Source organism: Triturus cristatus, chromosome 10 (assembly GCF_964204655.1).
Source record: "Triturus cristatus chromosome 10, aTriCri1.1, whole genome shotgun sequence".
In the NCBI taxonomy this organism is placed as follows: domain Eukaryota; kingdom Metazoa; phylum Chordata; class Amphibia; order Caudata; family Salamandridae; genus Triturus; species Triturus cristatus.
Genome location: NC_140593.1, coordinates 1,035,282,719 through 1,035,310,094, shown reverse-complemented (window position 1 = coordinate 1,035,310,094; position 27,376 = coordinate 1,035,282,719). Strand labels below are relative to the sequence as shown.

Genomic DNA, 27,376 nt, shown 5'->3' with positions numbered 1-27,376 from the left:
CAGTTGATGTGGAGGGAGCATTCCGTGGCAAATCAACCTCCTCCTGTGGTAAACTCTCCACAACGTGCACCCCAGCCTGAGCCACTGGCATCGGACTCTATCACTCTGTCCGGGAGGGAGTCGAAGATGGCCTGTCCGTTCCATTCTCCATGTGGGCAAGCCACCACTGCAACTCCTCCCTGACCTTCTCAGAAAGAGGAACTCTCTGGGCGTAGGACAAGCCCCTGCGCAAGTGAAACGCCTTGAGTCTCTGAAGGGCCCAAAAGTGCAAAGGACCCGGAAAGATGGCCTGGATCGAGGCCGACAAGAGACCGACCACCCTGGCGATACTTCGCAGGGAAGTCAGATGTTTCTGAAGAATCTGACGAATCTCATGGCGGATCTTTGCCATCTTTCTGGAAGGGAGACTCAGGGTAGGTTCCACTGAGTTGATCACGAAACCTAGGAATGTTCTCGAGCAAAAGGGAAGGAGGCAAGACTTCGACTGGTTTATAACAAACCCCAGGGACTGCAGGAGAAGCACCGCCAACCGGATCGGATTCAACAGTGTTTGTGGGCACTGGTGCATGAAGAGCATGTTGTCCAGATAGACAATCATCCTGATTCCCTGCGATCTTAAATTCTCCACCACCGGATGCAGGACCTTGGTGAAACACCAGGGTGCCGACGACAGGCCAAAGGCAAGAGAGGTGAACTCAAAAATTTGGCCCTGCCACTGGAACTGCAGGAAATGACGGTGGGGAGGAAAAATAGGGACTGTCAGGTAGGTGTCCTTGAGATCCAAACGGACCATCCAGTTGTTGGGACGCAACAGGTTTTGGAGAAGGTGAATTCCCTCCATCTTGAAATGGCGTAGACCAGCCATTCGTTGGATTCTCGGAGGTTTATCACCGGACACTGACCCCCATCCTGTTTTTGAACCAGGAAAAGATTGCTTAAAAAGGCCCCTGGGTGGGGAGCTGCATGGCAAATTGCTTGTTTGTCCAGGAGCTCCTGGATCTCCTGTTCTATCAAAACGGCTTCCCTGCCGAAAAACCTGATTGGTGTTGGGGGAGAGGCCTGAACGGGAGAACCAAAAAACTCTATGTGAAAACCTTGTATGGTTTGAAGCACCCATGCGACGGATGTACGGGCCCGCCAATTGTCGATAAAGAGGGCCAGCCTGCCACCCAAGCAATGACATGAGATGATGATTGAAATCACCGTGAGTGTGGGGGAGCACCTCCACCTCTTGCTCCGTTACGCTGGCCTCTGCAGCAGGAACGACCTCTAGTGGGGTAGAATCCACAGAAGCACGAGGAGTCCTGGTACTGTCCCCTCTGCGACAGCTGTCCTCTACCGGAGGCTGTCTGGGAGAACTGGCCAGCCGAGCACCCCCTGCCACGACCGGCCCTGCCGAAAACCAGCGCGTTAAAAATGCACTTGACGGTGGACTGAGTCTTGTCCAACGAATTGAATGTGGAGACAAATTTGCACAATTCCTTAACAAACGGGTCCCCGAACAGGCCGCCCGAGCCACCTGACCCGCCTCTGAGGTGGCCAGTTCACCAAGTTTCGGGTCCAGTTTGATTAGGAGCAACCTGCGCCTCTCCATAGAGATGGCGCAGTTCCCATTCCCAAGAAAAATAATCACCCTTTGGACCCAACTAGACAAGACTTCTGGTGGAATTAAGGCTCCCGACGCCTTGGCCATGTCAAAATTTTGACTAAAGGACCTGTGATGTACAGTAACTTGTCCTGGCATGTGGGCCAGGACCTGTCAATGCCCTTCTTCGGTCTTTGATATATTTGGTGAGGAAGGTCGCCATTTTTGCATCGATTTCAGGCATTATGGCTACCTTACCCTCCAGGGACGGACGAGGGCATTCCGCCCTGAGGCGGAAGCGGACCTCCATATCTAGGGGTTTCCTCAAACGACTCACCACATATTTGGCCACCTTTTTACAGGGCACCCACTCCGAGGAGCAGGGGTGCAACAAATTCTCTGGATCTAGGAGGTCAGACTGGGAGTCACTCCGAGGAGTCGGGCCTGGGGGTGGTCCACAGACCGAGAGGGGGAGAGGAGCCAAGACCTCCCATGATCAGAATCCCCATCTGAAACGCCCTGGGAATCCTCAGAAGGATGCGGAGAAGCCACAGGCTCCTGAGCTCCTGCAGGCAGAGGGTCTGAAGTGGGCGGACCCTATGGCACAGGTGAAGCCTTGGTGTCCAAAAACGCTTTCTTAAGCCTATCAAATGCATCCAAATCCACCCCTTTGGTATGGGGGCGTTTGTGCGGTTTCTCAGGAGGGGCAGCGGGGCTCAACTCTGGAGGTTAGGGCCTGAGGTCCTGCAGTCTCTTCCTTAGCGGGGAGGGGTAGAAGGCACCTCTGCGCCAGGTCAATTAACCTTTTCTCCAAAGCAGCCACTGCCTCTGAGACCACCCTGACAATGGAGGCATCAACCACGTTGCAGAAGTTGTCTGTTAGCGGGAAATATTGGGTCTCCTCCTTCTCCTCGTAATATTTGTCAAACCATAGTTCTAAACAGGAGCAGCTGAGGATCTGAGGTAGGACTCAGGTGAGTAGGGTAAGTATCTAGGTGGCCACCCACTAGGTAAGAGGGCCTATCAAAATTGGGAGAGAGCCCAGACAGAGAAAGAGGGGAGAAACTGACCCCAGGGAGTTGGGATTTCAAAGGAGGGCCAGACCAACCTAAAGGTCTCTTTCAGTAGGCCCAACACTTAGAGCAGCACCAAAACGCCGTTATTTTCCACACAGGCTCAAGAGAAAAAGACCTGGGAGAAAACTGTGCTGCTTGGCACAGAAATGGACTACTCTAACCCCACGGTGGTGATACTTTCCAGGTATACCGTCAGCAGAGGCGTGTGAACAGCACAGATGCGGGCGGAGGTGCTGGGCGATGGCCTTAACTGACTCGACATTCGCCCATGTCTCGCTGAGGAGAAATGCGCCTGAGTGGTAAAAAGGAAGTGCGCCCTCTGACGGTCGGCAGACAGTCGCTCACTCTCGCCGGTGACTTGCAACACACTCGCGGCCGTGTAGGAACGGACAAAACGTTCCCACAGCAGCACCAAAGGAGCGGAGGCTCCAATATCCTGAAAAAACCACAACAGGCAGAAAGTGAAAAGAATACGGGAAGCCAAAATGGAGCAGAGGCTCCGAAAACTTATTAAGCAACATTCAAGTAAAATTACTCAAACATGAAATACCGGCATAATAATGACACAGAGCATAAAAGGGAGCGGAGGTTCCCACGATAATAAACAGTGCATATTAAACAACCCAAAACCACCCAGCACAAAGTAAGCTGAGGGAAGTGGAACTTATCTGAAGGAGGCTGCTAGCAGCGAAGCAAGAGGATGTCCAGCAGGGATCATGGTCTATTATTGTCTATTATTGTCCCAGGAGGCGCCTGATTGGCTGATGGACTGCATTATGAACTAGATGCTTTTTTCTATAGGCTTCATGGGAAATAAAATCCTAGGTTTGTTCACTGTTGTTGTTTAAGGCTGTTGGTCAAATAAATGAAGAAAGAAAAGCCTAATCCAGGCCTCCAGGTCCTGACATAGAATCACAGATCGCTGAGTGGTGAGGATGGGAGGGTCAGTAAGGAAACTGCGACTAGCTAGACTCTCTAGCAGATAAAGCGTTACCGAAGGTAAGTAACTTGTTCATCTGACAGAGACTTCTAGCCACAGATTCCTTACCTCAGAATAGATAACCAAACAATACTACCCCGGAGTAAGGTTGCCAAACTGATTAGTCTAGAAAGCCCTGGAGGACCGAACGGACAAAATGTATGTCATGCCAGGCCTGACTGTCTAGGTAAAAGTGCTTGCTAAACATGTGCAGTGATGTCAACGTGACTGCCTGACCAATATCCACAATGGAAACTCCGTAAGCTAAAACAGTGGACACTGCCTTGGCCCTGGCAGATTTAGCCCACAAGCCTTCAGGGGACCACTTCTTGGCCAATGCGAAGCAGATCTTTATGCAGAGTATATTAAATCTGGAGACGGTTCTCTTCCGCACTGCTTTTCCTTTCTTTGCTCCAGCAAATCCAACAAATAGTTGATCGTCCACCCAGATATGTTTGGTACGATCAACATAGAATGACAGTGCTCTTTTTGGATCTAGACAGTGGAGTCTCTTCTCTTCCTTGGCAGGTTGAGATGGAGCAAATTAAGTTGGCAGAGTAATGTTTTCGCCGACGTGGAAGGGCATTACCATTTTTGGTAGAAAAGAAGCACGGGTACAAAGACCCAATATTTTTAGGAAAAAAGTGGCACCTGGAGCTCTCTAACCCTCCTGTCTGAGGATATGCCCACCATGAAGACAGGTTTGATTGTGAGCAGTCTGAAAGGACAACTATGCATGGGCTCAAACGGGGAACACATGATAAAATGAGAGGACTAAATTAAGGTCCCATTGGGGCATAACAAAAGGTGTAGGGGAACCAGGAATTTTAGACCTTTTAGAAAACGTGTCACAACAGGTGACTTGAACAGGAAAGGTTAGTCCGGCAAACGCAAGAAATCCAAGATGGCTGAAAGGTATCCTTTAACTGTGCCCAAAGCAAGGCATTGTTGGATGGACGATAATACAAACAAAAGAACTTCAGACAGAGGTGCAGAAAGAGGATCAATCTGTTTCTCAGTGCACCAGGCCACAAACTTGTCCCATCAGCAAGAGTATACAATTTTTGGTGAACGACGCCAGGCTTCCAGAATAATATCACAGACTTCGGAAGGCAGCTCAAATACTCTCAATCTCCACAACTAAAGGTGGAGGGTGCGCTGGTTTGGGTGCAGCACCCTGCCTTGCTGCTGTAACAGGAGGTCCTCCCGAAGGGTCAGCCTGATTGGGGGACCAAGACTCATGATCAGGACTCCGGGACACCATATTCTCTGTGCCCAATCCGGAGCCACTAAGATTACTTGGGCCCAGTTGGCACTGAACTTCTTGAGAATTTGGGGCAGGAGGGTTTCAGTGGAAAGGTGCACAAGGGTCCAGAGTTCCACTTGAGCAGAAACGCGTCTCCAGGAGAGAGTTGCCTTTAAAATATACCAATAGTGCTGACATTGCGCGTTCTCTGTGATGGCGAAGAGATCCAACCAAGATTCACCCCAATCGCTGAGAAGGCCTTGGACCACCTCGGGGTGAAGAGGCATCAATGGCTGAGTTCATCCGCCCTGGCGTTTAGGGATCCCCCCAGGTGTGCTGCTCCTTGATGGATGGAAAGAAGGCTTTCAATGAAAGCGGATCTTTTTAAAAGCATTTATTAGTGTATGATTTCAACTGCACAGTAATGACTCTAGAGCCAGAGTTCCCTTTTCACACAATTCTGGTGTTTTCATCAAAAGTTTTTGTTTTCTTTTAGTGGAACTTGGTGTATCAATAGTTATTGAATAGTGGTTCGAGTTTGTTGATTTAGAGGTAAAATGTATCCTATGCAGTCAGGTATCACTGTAGCACACTCTACATGGCCTGTGGAAATTTCACAATCTGTGTAGCTTTTTCCATGTATGTGTGTGGCACTGCACAGAAGAAGAAAACATGCAGCCAGTTTGATGAGACAACAGTCCTGAATGAGGAACCACCATCCCCATCTAACCAGCCTCTGATTAGAGGAACCCAAAAAGCCCAGACACGGATGTCAGCAGCACCGATTCAGATTTAATGGTGTGCTCTGCTGCTTAGGCCAAGACTGGACATACCATCCTTGATGGTGCAGCCCGGAAAATATGTTCCTGAGCTACTCCTCCTCAAGCATTGTTGCACTCAAAACTAAGGCCCATCGCACCCTGCCTCTCCTTGCCTTCAGCCAGTCCTCTCCATTTACTCCTTAAATCCTAGTCCCCATCCCAAGCGAAAGATCAGAGTCTCCTAAAGCTACATTCTCCCGGGGAAGCCCCCAAGATTCCTTAGCTGTAAGGAGGCACACCTACCTGAAAAAGAAAGGGTCTACCACTCGGCTCCCCATGGTGCAGCCAGGCCCCAGGTCTCAGATGACTCCCTATACACCAGGCCGTTCCTACAAGCAAGGAAACCAGCGAGTCAAGACACCCGTACAGCAACTCCCGAGTACCTCCCACTACTTTCTGTGTGCAGGAATCCGTGTCACTTTTCCACATCGGGAAGGCAGAAGAGGTTCTTCCCTCCCACCCACAATAGATGGGTACCTATGTAGGAGTCAAGAATCCTGGACAGCGGCATTCTGCTTGCCGGCCAGCTCAATCCAGCACACCCTGACTCCATCGTTGGCATATTTACAACCCACCGACCCCTCTATCTTTGCCCCACCACAAACAGAACAGCACCGTAGCTCGATTCTTGCAGCTAGCCCATCCCAGATGCCAATTTCCATCTTTGATCTTTGCCTGAGCAAGATGTACAAATAACCGCACCGCAATCGACCTCAGACATAGCTAAATGGCACTCCCAGGAGTCATTTTAGTAGCTCAAAGTTCCATCTACTGGGTGGCTTGCATGGGGAGTGCAGCCGCACACAGCTTTGGGGGGGGGGGGGGGATTACCTGGAGGAAAGGTTGGGGACGACTGCCAGGCCATACACCTTACAGTGCACTGCACCTTAGTAATATCCTCCTGTCCTTTGCAGTATATGCTTCGTGTTTGCGATTGTCAAATAAAATAAAATAAATTAAAGTTAAAAGAAAATGATTAAAGCAATGAAATGTACATCGAACTGAAACTAGGATCACACTGAAATTCTAAAATGGTACTACACTGGAGCCTGTGATGCACCACATTGTATTTCTGTTTGTAATGGGACACCTAGGCTGTGAAACTCACAGGCAGTAGTAACAAGACCAACTTATATAACTGTTCCCTAGTTGTGTCTTTTTAATGTGAGTAAGAGGCAAACTTGAGGTTGACCTGATGCTGGGGACACCTGACTGCTGACCTACCAACTCATAGTGGTACAATATTTGCAGGTCATGGGGATGGGTAGGCGTTTGGTGCGCTGGCTGGCTAGTTCCTTGCGAGCATATACCACACCCTCACATGCCACCCTGCCTGATCACTGGGAAGGAGACCTTGCCAGACCCTGTACTGACAGGGAATGGGCCACGATTTTGGAAGGCCCCGCTAGCATAAAGCGCATTGTGAGGGTCCACCTCATACAATTCTTTATAACACACAGGGCCTACCTCACTCCTGCTATAATCAACCAATATATTTGCCGAACTGATGCGGACTGTTCCAGATGAGTCCTGGTGGCAGAGGACATACTTCATATGCTATGCTTTTGACCCACTTTACACGCTTACAAGCAAGGTGTTTCAGCCTGGCTGATGGCATGCACGGCACGACCCAAGTTGCAGACGTGGGAGTCATGTATATTGGGTTTGGTCCCTAGGGCAAAGAAATACAGAGCTACCTCCAGGTTCCTAGATCTTAACCGTCTTGTCACCAGGCAGTGGAAATCCCTGGAAACCCCATCACTTGAAGCGTGGACACAGTCCTTCCTGGTAAGGGTGCAGGTGGAGGGGGTGGCATTGCAGAGGGAGGATACTATGGGATTGCGCAAATATGTGTTAGCTCCCAGCTGGGATGCGATGTTGTCTGATCTTAGAATGCATCTGCGTGGGAGGGAGGGGGGGACGCCCCTGATTCGCGAGTCCCCTGGGGACACCATAGGGAATGAAAGACTTGTACCATGGACAGTGATACATACACCACTCGGGTCTGCCTTCCCTCAGAACCTGTCTGGATTTTGTTTAGCCCTGGCCGGGGTGTGTGTGGTGTGTGGTGTGTGGTGTGTGGTGTGGTGTGGTGTGGTGTGGTGTGTGTGTGTGTGTGTGTGTGCGGTCTGTGTGGGTGTGTGTGTTTTGAAGGCACAGGCCCCAGTTGATTTTGTTGTTCTTTTTCTTATATAATAGAATCTTTTCTCCCCTACTGCAAAGATATGTATTGTCAACACTTGTGGGGCTTCTATGACTTCTTTGATGCTTTCCATGGCTAAATATCCAGTTGACTGTTGATATGTGGACGTTTTTTGTTATTCCCAGAATCGCTTGACTGCCTGCCCCCCGAACTTGCTGTAACCTAACTTTGGCAACTTTGTAATAACGCTTGCTTAGTTTCTCGGACTATACTTGGGACTGCGAACCCACTTTGCTTTGTTGCAGATATTGTGGACTAATTGTAATTAATTTAAACTCAAATAAAACTTTTTTTTTTAAATGAGGCAATCTTGAGTTTGGTAGACTGTCATACTGCCCATGTTGTGAGTTCACCTCAACATAGCCCTTAACACAAGACACTTTAACATATACAGTGACGATGATTAATAAAAATGCATTTCTGACCAAGTTGTGTACTGAGCCCTCTTCACCCTAGGTTTCTGCCTATGACTAAATGGAAAAATTCAATTCAGAATTGAGTTCCAAAGGGGATTTTTGCTACATGTCATGTGTGTTTGAAAACATCTTCGACAATAAGCAATGCCTAAAATTATTTATTAAAATTGGCTACCCCTTTAGGCATATGTTTACAAAGACAATTAGTCAAAAACATGAATGTTACCACAAGTACATGTACAGTGACTCTGTTAAAAAACACACAATCTTTATTTTGCTGCCATTCCTCGACATCAACGAAAAGTGCCAGACTTTTGTTCTGCGGTGACTCCCATCAGCCCCAAACCAGAATAAGATCCGTGTGAACTGAAAAACAAAACAGAAGAAACAGATTCCTTTTACCTCCGAATCACAGGGCACTGTACAGGACGCTAGACATTCCACTGGCATGAAACAGAGGCAGAGTGCATTTATCAATGTTTCAACACCTAGACAGGGAACATCTGAAACCGTTTAATATTTGTAATATTATTTTAGGAAACAAGGACTCGACCCGTCGACCGGCCAAGCTCAGTGTACACTGCACTGTAGGAAAGCACCAAGTGGGCCATCTTAAAATAGGAACAAAACTCTGGTGTTACGAGCTGCAAATAAATGTGTTTTGAATGGATTTACGAGGATTTTATATCCATTCTTCTCTACAATCTCTTCCATTTATTGTTCGGCCAGTTACCGAACACCACACGACTCACTGCGACTTTTAGCTGGACCGAGAATATTATTTGAGAGACTGTTAGTTTATGGCACATTTGTTGTCTCCAGTATACTTTTCTTTTACATCTTTCTGATTGTTTTTGAAAAATGTTCTACTTTACTTTGGTGCCTAGCTCTACTTCGAACACTCAGATCAGTGCCCTGATGCCCCTTCTACCCGGTTGCGGGTCAATGATTAGAGACTCCCCAAAAACATCTTCAGTAAACCTTTTTTCCAATAACAGCTCCCTCGAGAGCACCAGATTTACAGAGTTCGGTTTGTTCCCCCCACTTCGGCCAATTTCCCTCGGAACTGGAACTTCAAAAGCTGTTTTCGAAAAGTGTGATTCCCACTACATTAAAGAGCATGACTCAAGAATAATATTCATGACGCTTTTTTATTGTATTCCCCACATCCTCGCAGTCTTCACAGCCAGCAACAAGATTATCTTCAGCCACCTCACATTGCTCACATGGACAAACCACTCCATCATACACTTCTACATCAACGCACCCCAATCCAGCAAACCTAAACCATCAACTATAGCTTCAACTGGAACAACATAACAGAAGCAGGCTGGACCCTCACCCTCAGATCCAACCAGCCTACCCTCACAGGCGATCTACAAAACGGCCTATCCACCTTCGATAATTGAATCTCAGACTGCGCCAACACCCTGGCCCCAGGAAACACATTAGACACACAAGGACTCACGCTCAAGCATGCTGGTACACAGAAGGCTTAAGAGATTCCAAGAGCTATTACAAACAGCTGGAAAGAAGATGGAGACCCAGCCGGGAAAATTCCAGAGTCACCTACAAATCCGTCCTCAGAAGGTACCATGCACTGATCAAATAAGTCAGAAAGCGGCCCTCATGCTCAGATTGAATCCTGCTCCAACTGCGGTAAAGAACTCTTCAACATCGTCAAATAATTCACCAACCCAACACCAGCCACCAACACCATCATCCCCTCACAGATCCTCTTCGACAACCTTTCGGACTTTTTCCACAACAAAATACTCAAGATCTACATCAACGTTGTACCCCAACGCACCGTAGAGGACATAATCACACAACACCCCCACCACCACCAGGAGCACCCACCCCCTAACAAGCTGGACCCCTCTCACCACAGATGACATTGACAGAATCATGCAAACAATCCACTCAGGATCCCAGAATCATGCAGACAATCCGATCAGGGTCCCCCTCAGACCCCTACCCTCACCACATGTACAACCTGGAAAGCACACTGATCAGTGCCAACCTCACCACCATCAACTCCTCCATCCTCAGCGGAAACCTTCCATGACAGCTGGAAACATGCTGAAGTCACTGCTCTGCTGAAGAAACTCCCGGCCAACCCAAAAGATCTCAGCAACTAAGGCCCATCTCGCTCCTACCCTTCCCAGGCAAAGTTCTGGAGAAAGATCAAGAAGCAGCTCACCACCCAACTTATCATGGACAGATGAGAAACCACCACTCTCATCCTGCGACCTCTCGCCTCCTTCCTCTTCAACAGGACACAATAAGTCAGACTCTCACTTTCACATCAAACATAAGAAGATCATCTGCGGAGTCCCCCAGGTCTCCGCCCTCAACCCAACCCTGTTCAACAGTTACATGGCAACTCTTGCCCACAGCATAAGAACCCATGGCATCAAAATTGTCTCCTACTCAACTCATCCTCACTCACTACTAGGAACCACTTCACCGCCTGCATGTCCGACGTAGCCAACTGGATGCGAGAGAACTATCTAAAACTCAACATAGACAAAACTGAGATCCGGATCTTTGGAAGTAAGAGCTCCCCATGGGACTCCTCCTAATGGCCACCCAACCTGGGTTCCATGCCCAGAGACCACACCAGAAACCTCGGCATCATCCTTGATGACCAACTCACAATGAACAAACAGGTCAACGTTGTGATCGCATCCTGCTACCACATCCTTTGAATGCTTCGCAAGATTTTCAAATGGCTCCCTACACACACACACACAAGTCACACAGGCCCTCATCACCAGAAGACTGGACTACGGCAACGCACTCTACAACATCATCTTCAACCAACTCATGCAAGTACTCAAAACTATCCAAAACACAGCACCATACTTATCCTAGACGTTCCCAGAAGTGCTCACATCACCCCCTACCTCACTGAGTTACACTGGCTACCGATCCAGAAATGCTTCAAATTTAAGCTATTCATCCACACCACCAAGGCCCTTCACAACACAGAACCAACCTACCTTAACAACCGACTCCAACTCTATCAACTCTCCAGACAACTACACTCCACCTCTCTCTCCCTCACACGAATCTCCCTCCACATCCGCAGAAGCAATACAGGAGGGTACATACTTTCCTTCATCACGGCCAAAAACTGGAACAAACTTTCTCTACACATCAGGACTGACAATGCACTTCTCAACATCCGCAAGAAACTGAAGATCTAGCTGTTCAACTAGGATCACCATCAGGCCTACTCTCCGGTGCCAGGATACCCTTCACGAGTGATGATCTGAGCCATATAACATAACATATAGCATAACAAAAACAATAGGTCTTGCTTTTGAGACCTATTACCTGTGTCAATGGTTTTTAGACCTGCTGTGCAGCATCGCTAAATAAGGAAATAAAAGCCTATGATACAGTTGACTGCATCATTTCGTAGACGTGCATGATACAGCGGCTTTTGTTTTCCTTTTTATTTGTCGATTCAAGTTGGATCGCACATGGTGACTTCCTCTAAACCACAAAACCATTATGGAATGCTTTTGTCCATAGTGTATCATGATTTTACCATTCCAAGATGGCCAACAAGTTGGGTCTAAAAGTAGGGAGACATGCTTGAATTGTAAAACAATTATAGGCTATTTACAATATTATTGCAAGATGGACACCACCTGTTATGTTTAGTTTTGTTCTTGCAAGTGTATACCCGCCTAGTTTACACATCAGCATGTTTTCTTTTTTCTACTTGTATTCTTTTATCTTGCGTATATTGTTGAGTTTGTGTGTTTTAACACGGTTGTGTAAGAGGGAGAACGCAAGAATGAGTTAGTTGATGGATAAATGGATGCTTCAGTGAAAATACAAGTGACAGAGTGCATGTATGATGACTTCTTGAGAGCCTAAACCTATCAATGACACCAAAGGCACTTTCATTCATAAGCCAGATCTGTTGGCATTGCCAACGCTTGTTAAAAAATATGGCCACAGAGAAAACATGCTCATATTTGTAGCCTAATTGCAGGTCGATGGTCAAATAAAAAGTCTTGTATAAGGAAAGATATGTGTGGGGGTGGAGTACAAGCATTAACAGATGTGCACCTTTACATACATTTTAGAGCTTGGATAGATACAGATCACTCATGCTCACTAAATGGTCAAGAAATGGTCATGCCGCCGGTGTAAAAGCTGGATGGTGTATGGGTTGGATAGGTGTTGCTGGCGGACTTCAAGGACAATCTTAGTTGAATGCAAGGTAACACAGTATAATGGGGAAAAATAATTGTGGGAAGGTTGCAGGGAAGAGGGACAGAAGAGAAGATGTATGATGTTGTAAGGGTGGTATGAGAGAAGCCTTTGCAGAAACTAAATGGTGATGGGGTCAAAAAAGTGGAGGGAGAACGGGGCAGCAAGGCCAACCAGGAGGAAAAGCTACGGTGTGTGTGTTTGTGTAAATACAAAACGTACAGTTCAAAAATGTAATTTAAAGTTGCAAAATATCATTAACCTCAACTCTTCAACAGGGGGAAAAGGAAAAAATTTACTTTACTCAGTGGCATCTAATAGGGCGGCATAGCCATTTCCCCCAGCACTACAAATACTCAAGACCATGTGGTGGAGGTGACCTACATTCGATGGCAGTTTATGTTGCTTGTTAAAAGTCATGCTCGGTGAGCCGCGCCAGATCGTAGCCCAGAAGCACTGAGCAGTTCAGGCCAGCAGCAGCAAGGTGTGCTAGCATGGCTCCTGTTCCAGTGTAGACTCATAAGAACCACGCCTCCGCTGGCTGAAGAGCTGCAGGCAGTCACCATTCACCAGCAGTTGGCATGAGATGACCCGGCTGTTGCTGCATACAGCCAGCATGGGGAAGGGGAGCCAGCAGATTTCTGAGTCCAGGCGAGTTTCTGCAGCGGTCTCACCGCAGATGTCTGCCAGCACGATGCAGCACCAGATTCTACTACCCTCCTGCTTTTACAGAAGTGTAGGAGTACAGCTACCTCTGGCACAGCGCTGCACTGGCAGAGACAGCAGCAGAGAGGCAGTCAGTGAGTAACATCGTCAACATGTGAGGTACTTGGCAGGAACACAAGTGTCATGTTGTGGTGATCCCTGTCCTGTATACGGTGGTCAAAGATGCCAATCAAAGTGAATGGTCTGAGAACTTAGTCTTTGGGGCACAGTCCAAGGCCAAACATCAAATTTCTAAGCTCACGTAAGGCAGAGAGTGGCATGTCTCTTACACCCAAAATCGAGAGGGCAACGTGTGGCCTTTCCTACTGTGGAGCCAGTCAAGAAAGGAGAAGTGTATGAAAGTGTCTCTTTTGAACATGGTTAACCCCCACTTTTTGCCTGGAAAATGTTGTAGTTTCGACTGGAAGAGCACAGGGTCCCTGCCAACCAGGTCCCCTGTGACAGTTCTCCTTCCCTAAACTGTACCTTTTGTTGCCACAATTGGCACCCCTTTAACTCACATATAAGTCCTTAGTAAAAGGTACCATGGGTACAAAGGGCCTTGTGGTTAAGGATGGTCCCGAAGGGCTGCAGCACGAATTGTGCCACCCTAATGGACCCCTTAACAAGCACATGCACACTGCCACTGCAGCCTGTGGGTCTTGGTGCAAACAAAACTGAAGAGTCGATGTGTCACGCCCATAGAAACTGCATGAGATATAGGTAAAACACCCCTCTAGCAGGCCTTAGCCCTAAGGCAAGGTGCACTATATCTCCTGTGAGGCCATATCTGCATGAGCAGATATGCCCCTGCAATATCCCTGTCGATTTTTGGATATTGTAAGTGGCCAGGGATGCCATAATAAGTACATGGGCTGGCCACTCGTCATTGTGAGTTCCCCAGCTCCATGATGGCTTCACTGAAATATGGGATGTTTGGTACCAAACATCTCAGTATAATGAAACTGCACTGATTCAAGTGTCAGATCTATTAAAAAGTTCACACAGAGGAACCCTTAGAGGGGTCCCATGAAACCTACCAATCCTTAGTGTGGTTGCCGACTGGCTTGAGCCAGCCTGCTACCATCAGCAAGTGTTCTGACCTCATGGGGAGAGCGCCCGTGCACTCTGAGGCCAAGAACAATGCCTTTCCTGGGTGGAGGTGTTCATACATCCCCCTGGTCAGGAAGAGCTATCCATTGCGAGGAACTTCAAAGGCCTTGCCGCCTTTGTAATGCAACCCTACCCTCTCCTGTTCGAGGGAGCAGACCCATTCCTGTCCTCACCCCCTTTTTGGCAGAAGTACAGGCAGGAAAACTTAGAAAGAATAGGTGTGCCCTCCTCTGCCAACTCCACCCAACAATCTTGAAGATGGTGAGACTTATCCAATCAGGGCTAGGTCTATGTCCCCCTCCAACAGGAGGTGGGCATAATAGAGGGTGAAGACATCCCAGGTAAGGGGCCCATTGGCCAATACCGGTCTCTCCCTTGCAAGGTCTGTAAATCTAGTATTTAGGTGGCATCCTCAGACCCTTAACCTTGGTTCCTGACTACCAAGAACAACCACAGAGACACTACAGAGTTGCAACAGCGAAGACTGCAGACACCAACTGACTTGGCCCCAGTCCTAATGGCCTGTCTGCAGCCCTCGACAATCCTGCGCCAAAAGACTACCCATCCTGCAGCCCAGTGACCTCCAAAGCTTTGGGAGGACTGTCTGCCTTCAACAAAGATCAAGACTCCAGAGAACAGCGGATGTGTTCACTAAGCAACAATCTGCAAAGTATAGACTGTGACCTGAAGAACTGAGAAGCCTGCCCCCGATTTCACCTCTGCACCAGACACTTACAGGCCCCAGTCCAAGGAACCCCTGCACCCTACGCCTTGGTTAAGAGGACCAAAGGTGTCCCTATGTCCCTGAGCATCGCAACTTACCTGCCCAGCTGCTGGTTTCCTGTGACAAGGCTCTTGGCCTGAGCCTGCAGCTCGTTTGATTTGGCTCTTCTACATTGCCTTGCACTGGGCACCTGATGCTTTGTTTGGCATCCTGCACTCGGCTGCCACTGTGCCGCTGGTGGTGTAGTGTGGCGCTGCTGTGGGCCCCGTCCAGTGCTTGCTTCAACCCCTGGAGACTGCTGCTCCCCACCCCCCAAAGCCACTACTACTTACCTGTGAGCAGCCTCTGATAGATTGCCACCAATCTCCATTGATTTGTATTGGGTGCCCGACCTCGAACTTGCACCCGGCCGTCCCTGTCCCGCTGGTAGTGCACTGTTGGTGCTGAACGGAACCTTGCCCAATACTTACCTTAACTTCCGAAGACTGATCTTGTAAGTGGATGTTATGCCTGTGTATGCTGAATGTTTTCTTCTTTTCATAGGTTAACATTGCAAAGTCTGAAAATTGCACTGAGGGCATTTTTTAAACAAACTTATTTCTATTGAAAAACGCATTTACCTATGACGCAGTTCTGTAGTTCTACAAAATAAATATAACCCCGTATTACTTTTATACATTGATCTGGGATTTATTCATACAGTGTGTGTCTCATTTATTGCCACTGTGTGTACGACAAATGCTCAACACTACCCTCTGATACGCCTAACTGTTCGCCCACACTACCACAAAAGAGAGCATTAGTATTATCTACGTTAGCCGCTGTAAAGCCTCTCGGGATCCACTGGACTCTGCACACTATACCTTTTTTTGTTATAGTAGAAAGAGAGCCAGCTTCCTACAAGAAGTGTGGGGAAGCTGTGCGGCTGTCTCTGCAACAGATGTTGTGGCACAGGTATGTGACACTTCACCAGGGCTGAGTCTAGCCAAAGGACTTGGACTGGCCCTAGGAACCAGTATGCAACCTCTTACCATCTGAAAGGAGGGACGTGAAGCCTGCCAGCAGTGCTGCCATTGAACTGAGGCCAGAAAATGAATGAGCCGACATCACGTTGCTTGCCCTAAGTGAGTACGCTTCATAGCACGTTTTATGGGTCTGAACCAATGCAGTTTGATAGCCCTGTCTTCAGATCTCTCTCGTGTGTGTCAGCAGAGAGAAGAAAGTAGTCTAAACAAATGTGTCTTTAATAGCGATTGGGGAAGTAGTTACCCATCAAGATGTACCTGCTGGCAGGAGTAGGAATCTAGCTCAGAGAAAGCTTTCTTGGTTAGAGGTGGTTTCCCAAAGGACTGATTTTTAGCAGTGTTCGCAAGAATCAAGGGTGTTCCATTATGATTTCTGTGAAACCTCAAATCGAGCTCAGTGCAGATTGAGTATCCAGGTCTTGACACCTACATGGGCAGCCTAGGAACCTGCATCTTCAGGTCAATAAGCACCTTTGTAAGTCATGGTTTACTAGCATCCAGCTTCACTGAGAGCTTCCACAACGCAACTTTTGACAGCCATGCAAGAAACGTACAAGTTGGTGCCATTGGAGTCCGATTCTTGCTTGAATCCAGAAGGCAGAGGTCTCTCTCCCGCTCACCACGCCTGGAGGATTGTTTTACGACTGAAAAACACGAGTAACAGGATTTTCCTATGCAAGACCAAAAGTGTGGCAAATTTGAAAACTTGTATGTAAAATTCTATTTTAGTACAGGTATAAGTGTGGCTATAAATACGGTGAGGTGACATCAAATTAATTAATTCGTCATATGCACACCCTGCTCATGTCAAGGTAACAGCAGCACTTATTTGCTTGGACAATGAGGCATGGCAATGCACACCCAAACCTAGCATTCCAGCCGACATCCCACAGTCCAGCTAATACGGAACCCCCCCAACCACTAGGCGCTCACTGATGTTCTTGTCCACAAACATGCTGCAATCAGCACCTACCAACATCACAGCCTTTTTCCTTAAAATATTAGTTTAAAAAAGAACTCACTTTCTATATTCTCAAGATGATTCATGAGTGATTACAGCATCGCAGTCCCATCTGTTTTCTCTTTTGCCGCGTCCCATCTGAGGTTCATGACAAGGGATAAGACTGTTCACAAGTATAAATCCCAAGAAGCATAAAGTGGAAGATGCTGGTGGATTCTAATGACGCCTGATGTCCTCTCACAGTAGATCATTCCTGCAGCTTCTCTGCCTGCATTCATATACAATGAAAACGTAAAATGTCTGAAAGTTTTGAATGCCATAGACAATTTGTAGACACTTAATCTAACGCATGCGGTATCCCGGAAGAGACATGCTTGATGGTTTCCAGGTGCAGCACTTGGATTCAATTGAAACTGCACCATTGAAGTTTGAGCAGTCTTTTTTTCAAGTCTTCAGTGAGATCAAGCAGCTCACAAGAGTCGAGGCTTAGACACACTTCTTTGTCATGAGAGCCCCAAGCCCTCTCACAGTACGATGAAGCGATCTCTTCCTGTCAGTCTCGGCCATGTCTGAGTGCTCTCTCCAGAAGAGCCTTCATCAGCTAGAAAAGTCACTATGCCGAAGTGACCATTTGTTTCTATTCAACATAAAAAAGTGGCAGTTGTGGAGTCTAGTTTGAACAAGACCGTTTCTTGCCTGAGTGAACTTCTCTCTGCCTCTTCTGCTCAGGCAGTGTGCAGCACGCCATCAATTTATCTCTAGATCTAAATACTGCAGTTCTGATACTGTGATTTGTGGCACCCTTCTCTTGAAGCAGTGACCACCAGTCTTTGCCTGTCCTCGTAGCAATGGCCATATCCAAGCGGTTAGAGTCCTAGGGAATGATCATGCACACAGAGAGATCATTATAATTTTCTTTGCGACATAACTCCGATCATATCTTCTGTACTAGTGTGCAGAAACCTATGAAGCTCACCCCCTGTTTCAGACCAGATTAACCTATAGCAAAGTCACATTGCCAAATGTTCACGTTTTTCTGAAAACGTGATACAAGTGCTGTAGGAACCATATCTTCAAGGTGACATTTTTCCATGTTGGTTGAACGCTTGCTGACAGCATCAACAAAGGAGCCAACTGAGGGCTGGCCTTTTAATGGAGTGGAGTGGGCCCACTAATTAATTTAATAGCACACGATGGTATAAAATTACATTCACAACTGCTGTTCAACACATTTTTAATTCCGAGCCTGACCAATCACATTTTTCAATCTAACGCACAGCATGGTCATTGGTGTAGAAGATTGAATTTCCACTGCCAAAATATTGTTAGGATTGAAATCCTGCAATATGTTCTGCCTGCCATGTAAGTCCATCAAAGGAAATACATATCCGTGATAGATATGGGCAGGGGCCCGCTGACATTAGCCAGCCCCTGATGTGGCCCCGCAATATTTATGGAAAACAAGCCTACAAGGAAGGGGTGCCCTGCACTTGCATTACTGTCGCTCTAATCTTTAGGCATGCAGGACCTAAATGTAAGGGTAACTTTTCAGATCTTAATGGCCTGCCTATGGGTCCTTTTAGGATTCCTGTTCTGGGGGAGGAGGATACACATTAGCAGGGAGACAATACGTGTCATCCATCTACCAATTAGGGCCAACCCTTTAGGTCCCAAGCCCTGGGGCCCCCAGTTAGCCTCAGACCCATGAGTATCTGAGATGTGGGAGACTCAGGAGCCCCTTCCTCATACACTGCGGGGGGAGGGCGGGGGGTGGGGGGTTGGTGGTGGCTCCTGCTGGTGATTCTGCCTGTATCTCTAATATCTCAGAGAGCACAAGCAGAGCATAAGCCTGGCTGCAGGGGCACCGCCTCACTGCCACGAGCAGACCCCGGCTGACCCGGTACATGATCAGTATTACTGGCAGCGAGCCCGAGCCTTTAATATCTCATAATCCCTTTGAAAAAGCATTTCAGTGCCCTCAATTCCTTCAATCCACAGCTGGTGGGTCTGGCTAGCGACAATTAATTAATACATAAACCCAACTACATGGGACTCGCACTACAATCCCGTGTAGACTGTGCCACTGTGCATAAAGACCTTCCCCATATGTTTCCCGCTCAATTAACACAGCTTGATTGTTGTTGCCTCTGCACAATGTATGTATGGATGGATGTATGCTTAGCACTTACATACCATAAACCTAGCGACACGCGAAGGAGCGCTGTACAAAAGGGGTGGGGGGAGGTGGAATAGTATTTTTTTGGGCTAAATGCTACGATAAAACTTATTACAATAACTAACACCTTTGATTTATAGCCCTATTAGGCACATTTTACGACCCATACATTTTGTCAGATGTATTTTAGAAATAAATCCATGAAGTGGCTATAAAGCAGCACCTATACGGATTAAATTAATAAAATATGTGTGATTAAATTAATAAAATATGTGTGATTGAAAGACAAATGTGCTGCTTACAAAATTAAATTTCTAATGAGGACGAAAAAATCCCAAAGCAAACTGAAGACAGGACTATGTCGAAATAGAAGTGCATTTTTCGGTGGCGCATTATTACAATAGTTTCCTCAGAAGGCCGTATGAATGAAGGTCAGCGCCGGGTCGTTTATGGTGGACCCGGTATACACCAGGCACAGTCACGGTCCGCTCTTGAACATAAACAGAGAGTCGCCATTGCACTGATTACACTTAGATGGCAGAGCAGCCCCGACAATGCATAGGATGCGGTCGATAGAATTAAAAAGATATTTACTGAGGGTTTGCGAAATTCACAAAATTTCCTTTTGCATAATTATGTGAAAAGGTATGCACAATTTTGTAAACTTCAAACTTGGCGTTTAGAGTTATCTGTAATTGGGTCCTCAAGTTCATGTTAGAAGCAAGGACACATTTGGCGCTTTAAAAAAGTCCCACATTGCACATGATGCAAATATTAGTTTAGACGCTCTGCTCATGTTCCCGCTATAGGATTTTTCTCTCAACGGACAGAAAATTGGGTGACCACCGTGACCTGGCATAATTTCGGGCATTTCAAGTAATACGTGCAACGCGAAATGCCATAAATTACGCGATGTTACGTCGGTGTAACGACAATTTCTCCGGGGTCCAATATTTACACGTGAGATAACACCCCTCGTTTCAGCCAGCTAAAGTAAACGTTGTTAGCAGGCATTACAAGGGGATATTTTATATGTCATAGGTTCACTTATATACTTCAGAACCTCATGGCCAAACCCCAGCCAGTCACACATTTGTGTTTCTTTGTAATAGTGTATGTCATGCATGGTTAATTGTGCAACACACTGGGCCCTTTTCTCAATACTCAGATTTATTTAAAGGAGCAATAACACTTTAATAATATTTCGCAGATTGATGATTTTTACTACCATGTGTAAATACACTTTTGCTATTTGGATACAAAACATGCTACGAGTATGAAAGGTTTCATTACGACTGAATCTAAATTGACAAATGTATGAATAACCTAGGGCCACATGGGCATGTCATCAATGCAATTTACTAAGAAGAAGAAGACATGGAGCGGGTTAATCAATCTAAGCCACTGGAAATGACGCTGGGTGACATTTCACTTTTTTATTGCTACCAGTGCCACTACAAATAGGGACTAATCTTACGCAAATCAGTCTTGACCCAGGCCCACAAGGGATAGTCCCCCCCCCCCCCCCGCCCCGTCACCCCCTACTGCTATGCCATGCACTGCCAGCATGCATGGGTACACAAGCACCTCCAAACATGTTTTGGCCTCATCAGTGAGGAGCAGCCCGAGACCTTAGGTGGAGCAAGCAGGGGACCCATGTTTCTTGACTAACCTGTTGATCATAGGGGGTTCCCTGAGAAACAACAATTCAAAAACATCAGCATTACTTTCAAAGAAACAAATAAAAAACAATTAAACTGGAAGGTAAAATAAACCATAGTAAGACCTTCAAATTCACTCCATGATTTCTATAACAGTAGTGTTTAAGTCTCAAAGTTGGCTATATTCTAGCGAGGGGAAGTGACAAATGCATAGTATTCAATGCCAGTGCTGTGAAGCAGTGCTTATCCACTAGGCGTGGACAGGGGAGAGATTCAGAGTCACAGTGACATGCATCCTTGTATACGCGTACATAGACTTACACAACACACACCTAGACATAAAGGAAAAGAGTGCTGTCCCATGAAGTGGGACCCAAGTCAAAGAGTGGGAAAGGGGGGGTTTGATGAGTGGGCTGGTCCATCGAGGGAGTGAAGGACAGCAATGAGTTTAGGGGCTGCAGACTGAAGTGCCCATAATGTGCTGGCCAGAAGGAGACAGAGGGGGCAGTAGGATATCAATAGGAGGGAACGGATGCAACGGGAAGGTTACACTGCGGTGGGAGTTTCATATCCTTGAGCATTGCAGTAGACGGCCTGGGATCTGTTTTTTCCCTCTGCCCTTCCTGGATTCCAGTTTGTTGATGATACACAAAGTACAAAAGTGAAGAGGGGAATGCCTGAATTAATCTCAGCCGTCGGTGATCTACTGAGGGACACATTGCACTGCATTTTGCTCACTGTGCCAATACAGAGACTAACTATGTGCAAATCAGGCTTGGTCTGTCATGAAACGGGGTTGGAGGTACTGCTTTCCACTTAAGACTCAACATGCGCAGGGGAGAACTAACTTATGCAGAGTTCATCTCTGAAAAGCAAAGGTTAGCTGTCCCTGTAGTATTAGTGCAGTCTGGATTGAGGCTTTGGGAGCTTCGACAATGAACCACATAATCCAGCAGACCAAAAACTATCCTATACTTTGGAGACTCAGCACCCCTCTTTAATATGCGGGTACAACTTTCCTCATAGGCCACAGCGTCTTTGCTGGGCACAGACGCGGTCTCTTCATCTGTGGACCCCCACAGCCACAGGGACCCTCCCCGAACATCACACTAACCCACACATTGGGTGATTGACAGCGTGTCCCTTGAGTGGGCCTCTGCACTACGAAGCTGTCAATTAGCGCCCCACTTTATCGCATTCACCCAGTTGCCATAGTTGAGGGCCTTCACTAAGGGGCCCTATTCTTCATCTTTCGGCACAACTGCGGCATGGGCCACAAGAACTGGTTACTCTAGGGCGGCCTAATGGGCTGACAGTGGTGACACGTTGATGCCCAACCTTACTATTGACATTGCAGTACAGACCGGCGTTGTGTACATCGAAGCCAAGCAGCGTCTTGGGTCGGCCGTCGCCTGACCCCAGAGGTCATCACAACACGGAGAGGGGAAGTGCTTGGGGACGACCCACGGGCCAGAGCGGAGAGGGTTCCCTGTGGCCCAAGGCAGAAGGGGGCACCTCCGAAGTGGGAAAGATCCAGGGACGCAACCCTAATTGCTGCTGTGGATCTAGCTGGTGAGCGGAGCGGGAGCACGGTGCCTGTGGAGCGCGGCGACCTGTGCCTGGTGCTGCCGACGAGAGGAGGTGAGCCAGCGGCTGGGACGGAGAAGCCGAGAGGGCGCATTTCCCGGGGGTCGATGGGGCCCAGGTCCCCCTTGGTGGCAGCGGCAGGCGAATGCATGCAGGGAGCAGCGACTGCAGGGTGCCGCAGCCTGTGCCTGGACCCGAGGTAGTGCTGACCCGCGAGGGGGGTGGCACAGGGGTCGGCTAGGGCCTAGACCGGTGACGAGCTGCGGCAGTGCTCTGCGGTACCCTCCACGGCGACCTACTGAGAACCGCTGATCGCGATTTGGACCTCCGACAACACATCCCGCTGTGAACGGGCCCTGGACCTAAAAAGACCAGACACTGCACTCGGAGTCCAGGATGTTGTCGTGGACTGCGACCTGGCTGACCGTGCTTGCTGCCCCTCCTCCCCTTCCGACTCTGGAGAGGATTGACGACGATTGACGAGGGCCTCCTAGGGCGCAAAATGGGCACATGATCTCTAATCTTGCGGTGAGTGCTGATGAGCGCCGGGCGTAATAAGAAAACACACTAACCTGCATGCTGTGCTGAGCTCCTGGGACCCGAGGAACGATAGGGGACAGAAGAGCACGCATAGCTGAACTCTATGGATGTGAACTCTAGGCCTCCATTTTAGTGATCTCTCAACCTGCTCCTCGCTCCCTGGCCCCCACAAGAAGTTGCTCAAGATGGCCTCCAGTGGTTGCAGAAAGGAACATAGGACTCTGTCCTAGTGAAGGTGTCTGTGGAAATAGAAATAGGACTAAGTCTACCTCTGGCATCCTAGAATCCCAGTGAAAATAGTAATAGGACTAAAGCTACCCAATTGTCAAAGGGGGCAGCCATTCTTGGAAAGGGGTTAGCTCTTTCTCCGTAATCCATGAGCCTCCTTGGGTTGCACAATAGCTTCATCTGTAACACATATGCCTCCCCGGTTCATCTTAATTCTTACCTCATCTCAGAGGAGTGATTGCGGAGGAGCGCCTACTTGCACAGCGGACATTAAAGGAAAATGGCTGGAACAAGCCACCCCCGGACGAGGCTCTGTCTGGGGGCTGCAGCCTGCTGTGAGCGCTGGGAGCATTGCATGGCCGTCTAAAAGATGGCTGATGTAGACAGAGCTCTTTCTGTGGGCCCCTGAGGTTTGGGATCGCCATCGCGTAAATCCCGAGTAAACCCTGGAAATCGAGCCTATCAAACCAAGCTACTTGCTTCATATTGCTAAAATATGATATAATATTATAATATTAATATAATATAATTGCTCCCCCACAGACTATTGTTATAGGATTTTATCATTTGCTTTTGGAGGTTAAATTCAGCACTGAAACCCCATTTTGAGCCCCATCCTCTGTCCCCCTTTTTTTCAAATTGGCAGGTCTAACCCACTTACACGGAAACAGAAGAAGGACAAATACTCCTGACAAAGATACATAGAAAGAGACAGAGGACTACGCTCTCACCCCATTCTGCCTATCGCTAGGGACATTTGACAACCAAAGAGTAAAATACATTGAATTAGTTATAGGATCGACCCCTGACCTGATTCATCATCTCTGAGTAATCATCTTATTTATTTGTGTTTGTTTACCTATTTAATTTGCTCCAATTTTACGATGTAATCTGTTTTGCTATCTAATCTGCTCTTGAATTTATTTCCTCCATTGTTTATCCTACACCCTTATTTTATTGTGTCGGTTTACCTATTTAATGTGATCCATATTGTCCCCTTCCTTGATTCATCATATCTACCGTGCTTGTTTTACCTTTTCTAACCTAGTGAACATCAGTGATGTAATTTGTTTTGCTACCGAATCTGCTCCTATTTTTATTCCTCTCTTGCTTAACCCTACCTCCTTATCTTGCCCCCTATTTTTTGACCCCACACTCTCCCAGCGCCCCCCCTTGGCTCCCAATCCTCCTCTCCTCCGCTACCCCATCTCCTTTAACTTCCCTCTCTTCACTCTGTCTCCCTCACACGTCTACCCAACATGCCCCTTCACAGCACTGACCATCACCCTCAGGACCATACCCTCTCTAAACACGGCCCCGGCTCCTGGACCATTCTCTACCCTCCAAATCTCTCCAAAAACGCAAGGAAAAATTTCAAACACAAACTCCTCATCAGCAACCCTGAAACTCTCATTGTTGATAACTACCTCAGCCTCACCTCCCCCATTATTACCAACTACATCTTCTACTCCAAACGCCCTTCCAAATGGAAGAGCATCTTCCTTCAACACCTCCCTATTTCTAAATCAACCAAAATACCATATGGATTTAAAATATCCACCGCTCCCTCCCCAGCCTTTCGTGGTGATATTGATATCTCCATCTTCAAAACAGGTAACATCCTTATACAAGCCTCGCCATCCCACCTTTCTATCTTTGAACACCACTTTAGCACTATGTCTCTCCTCCTTAACCACTCAGCACCTAACACTCCTCCTCCCCAAACTAATAGAACCCCTCAAACCTCTTCCTCCCCCCTTCCCCCTCCCCCCCACTCTACCTCCACTCTCAACCTCCAAAAATTGACCTCACCATCTCCCTCCCTGGACCTCCCTATTGATAACGACTTCCCCCTTCCCCAATTACCTACTTCTCATCCCCCACTTATCTCCCTCTCTTCCCCTAACCCCCTTAACCCTTACTACTCGGACCCCTCCTTGAATAATGGTAGCCCCAAACTCCTGTCACCTACTTATCATTCCCCTCCCTTAACCGCCCTCCCCCTGTCCCCCAAACCTCCCTCCCCCTGACCCAACCACTCACGTTCTCCAATGTCTCTCCCCCCAATCACCTATCACAACTCCTCACCCCCCTACTCCTACCAATCCCTTACACCCTCTGCTCCTCCCCATCCTCTCTACCCTCCCCCCTCAGGCTCTACCTACCCAACCCGCCAACCCTTCAGCCCAACCCCCAACAAACACCCATCCCCCTCACACCCCCTCACCCCAACCCCCAATAATCACACATCCCCATCACACCAATATATTCGTTTCTCACTCGCTTCATGCCCTTTTATCCTCTCTGACCACATCACCTGAAGATTTATGCCCCCTGTATAACCTAACCCCTCCACTCACACTTAATAGCTCCGCTACCCATCACTCCATACCTACTACCCTATCTCCCCCCTCACACAGCAGGCCTCCATCTGCAACTAATCACGACCACTCCCTATCCCCGGACCATTCTCCTACCACCTCCTACGCCCCTTCATTCCTTCCCCGTACCCGGAATACCCCGAGCCTACACAACATCGACCTACCTACTTTGACTACCGAACCCCTCACTCCTCCCAGCCCCGTCACCCCTCACCCCACACCATCTACCACATCTCCCCCTCACACATTAGTCCACCCTCTGCAAATAACACAGACCACGCACTCCTGATACCTCCCCTCTCCTCAATTGCCCAGATCCTACACAACATTGGATGTGACCTATCTAATTTAACTATGGAATTTGCCCGACTCAGAAAAGATTTCTTCTTCCACAGCACCAGAACCCTCCCTCACCATAAAACCACCATCCACCCTCCCTCACACATCCCCAATAACAAACACAACCTTTGGAGATCGCTCCCTCGCAGATGCCGTAAGCATAGACCTCTCCGCACCTCGAACCATCTCTCCCAGCCTGACCTTGCCGACCTATGTAACTCCTACCATCCTAATCTGCCAACCACCAACCCTCCACTCCCCTATGCCCCCATCCCTGTTATCACAGGGACAAATAGAACCCCTCCTCCCCCGCTTCCCCCAGACCACCACCCCAACTTACGCTGATCCACTCTTGCCCACCTTCCATACCCAACCCCACACCACACCACTGAAGTGCATGCTCGTTAACTGTTGCTCCGCGGTCCTACACGCCACGGAAATCTCGGAAACCATCCTGAGTGAATCCATTGATATTGCATTCCTCACTGAAACCTGGCTAAATGACCACTCAACGAGCATACTTGACCTACTCTCCCCCCCGGGAAACTCTATTCTTAGAAAAGACAGACATAACAGAGTTGGGGGAGGGCTAGCCATTATCTTCAAAAAGGAACTTCAGATTTCCCTTGTCACTAACCCAGGCTACTCCTCCTGCAAATACCTGGAAGCAGAACTGTTAACTCAAAACTCCCTCCCAATTAGTCTACACAACATCTATCGCCCCCCAGGACCACCACAGCCCCTCATTGAGGACTTATCGGATCTACTGGCGCAATCAGCATTATCCAACTCAAAAAATCTCTTTCTTGGGGATCTTAACCTCCATTGGAATGATACCAATGACCCCACCATCTCCCTCCTCACTACACTTCTTGAAATCAACGAACTCAAACAACTATGCCAATCTCCAACTCACACTAAAGGATCCATACTTGACGTCATTCTGTCCAACGACGATCTGACCTCCGTTACCAATATCATCCCCATTGACTGGTCCGACCATCACCTTATACTGTTCACCATTGCTACCTCAGCAAACCTCCCCGCCCCTAAAACTACCAGACCTAAGAAATTGACCAGAAACCTAAAAGGCATCCCCCCAGGTGTTCTACAATCGAAACTCCAAGCTCAACTTCTTCTCATTCCCCCCTCACAAAATGCGAATGAGCTCACTGAACTATTTAACAATACTGTTACAGATATTCTTGACCAACTGGCCCCCCTAAACTCAAAAACCAAAGAAACACCCCCTCAAACTCATGGTTTAATACAGAGATAAATAATGAAAGACGGGCACTCAGACTGTTGGAAAGAACCTGGAGACACCAACCCTCACCCTCCCATCTTGCACTTCTTAGACGTGCTAGATCCATGTAC

At 47.8% G+C, this 27,376-nt stretch overlaps 1 protein-coding gene across 5 annotated transcripts in view; it reads right to left on the bottom strand.

Moving 5' to 3' along the window:
• REXO5 (RNA exonuclease 5) overlaps positions 1-27,376 on the bottom strand; it is a 407,232-nt gene that overhangs the window by 2,123 nt on the left and 377,733 nt on the right. For 3 of the 5 annotated variants that reach the window (XM_085629095.1, XM_085629094.1, XM_085629096.1), the window contains exon 20: positions 8,470-8,692. In XM_085629095.1, coding sequence (XP_085485221.1) covers positions 8,620-8,692 — 73 coding nt within the window. In that variant the 3' untranslated portion in view covers positions 8,470-8,619. Of the gene's footprint in view, positions 1-8,469; positions 8,693-27,376 lie in introns of those variants that run through there. The other 2 variants (XM_085629097.1, XM_085629098.1) reach the window with 1 other exon arrangement.